A 431-nucleotide genomic window follows, 5' to 3' on the forward strand; every position below is an offset into this window, starting at 1 on the left:
GGATGCGGAGATGGGGATGCAGCCTGTGGCCCTCAGGGCGGTGACAGGTGGTCGCTGTGCCCCATCAGGCCGCACCTCTCTCCTGGCTCTGGCCGTGGTGCCCGCCCTCTCCAGGCGCGGACCAGGTCGGCCTGGCCGCAAGTCCTCCTCGGGAGGCCGACGCCCGCGTGGCGTTCTCTGGAAGCACGCGTGGGTGCAGACCGGGTGCGGGAAGCTCTGCGGGGCACGGTACCCACCCAGACCTAACCAGGCTGGGAGCGGACCGGCCCTCTCCCCCCACCAGCCAATCGTTTACTTTTCAGAGTGCCCTGCGCTTGCTTGCTCATTTGCTCGCTCGCTCACTTGCTTGCTCGCTTGCTTGCTCGCTCACTAGCTTGCTCGCTCGCTTGCTTGCTCACTGGCTTGCTCGCTCACTAGCTTGCTTGCTCACT

The 431-nt window shown here is 66.1% G+C and overlaps 1 protein-coding gene across 1 annotated transcript in view; it reads left to right on the plus strand.

The window, feature by feature from the left end:
- The first annotated feature begins 10 nt into the window (after positions 1-10).
- The window catches only part of Znf236 (zinc finger protein 236), a 96,493-nt gene continuing 96,072 nt past the window's right edge, over positions 11-431 (plus strand). Inside the window, exon 1 of the mRNA XM_013026115.1 lies at positions 11-228. Within this exon, the coding sequence (XP_012881569.1) occupies positions 11-228 (218 nt within the window). The remainder of the gene's footprint in view (positions 229-431) is intronic.

The sequence above is a fragment of the Dipodomys ordii genome, unplaced genomic scaffold (genome assembly GCF_000151885.1).
Source record: "Dipodomys ordii isolate 6190 unplaced genomic scaffold, Dord_2.0 Scaffold91, whole genome shotgun sequence".
Taxonomy (NCBI): Eukaryota; Metazoa; Chordata; class Mammalia; order Rodentia; family Heteromyidae; genus Dipodomys; species Dipodomys ordii.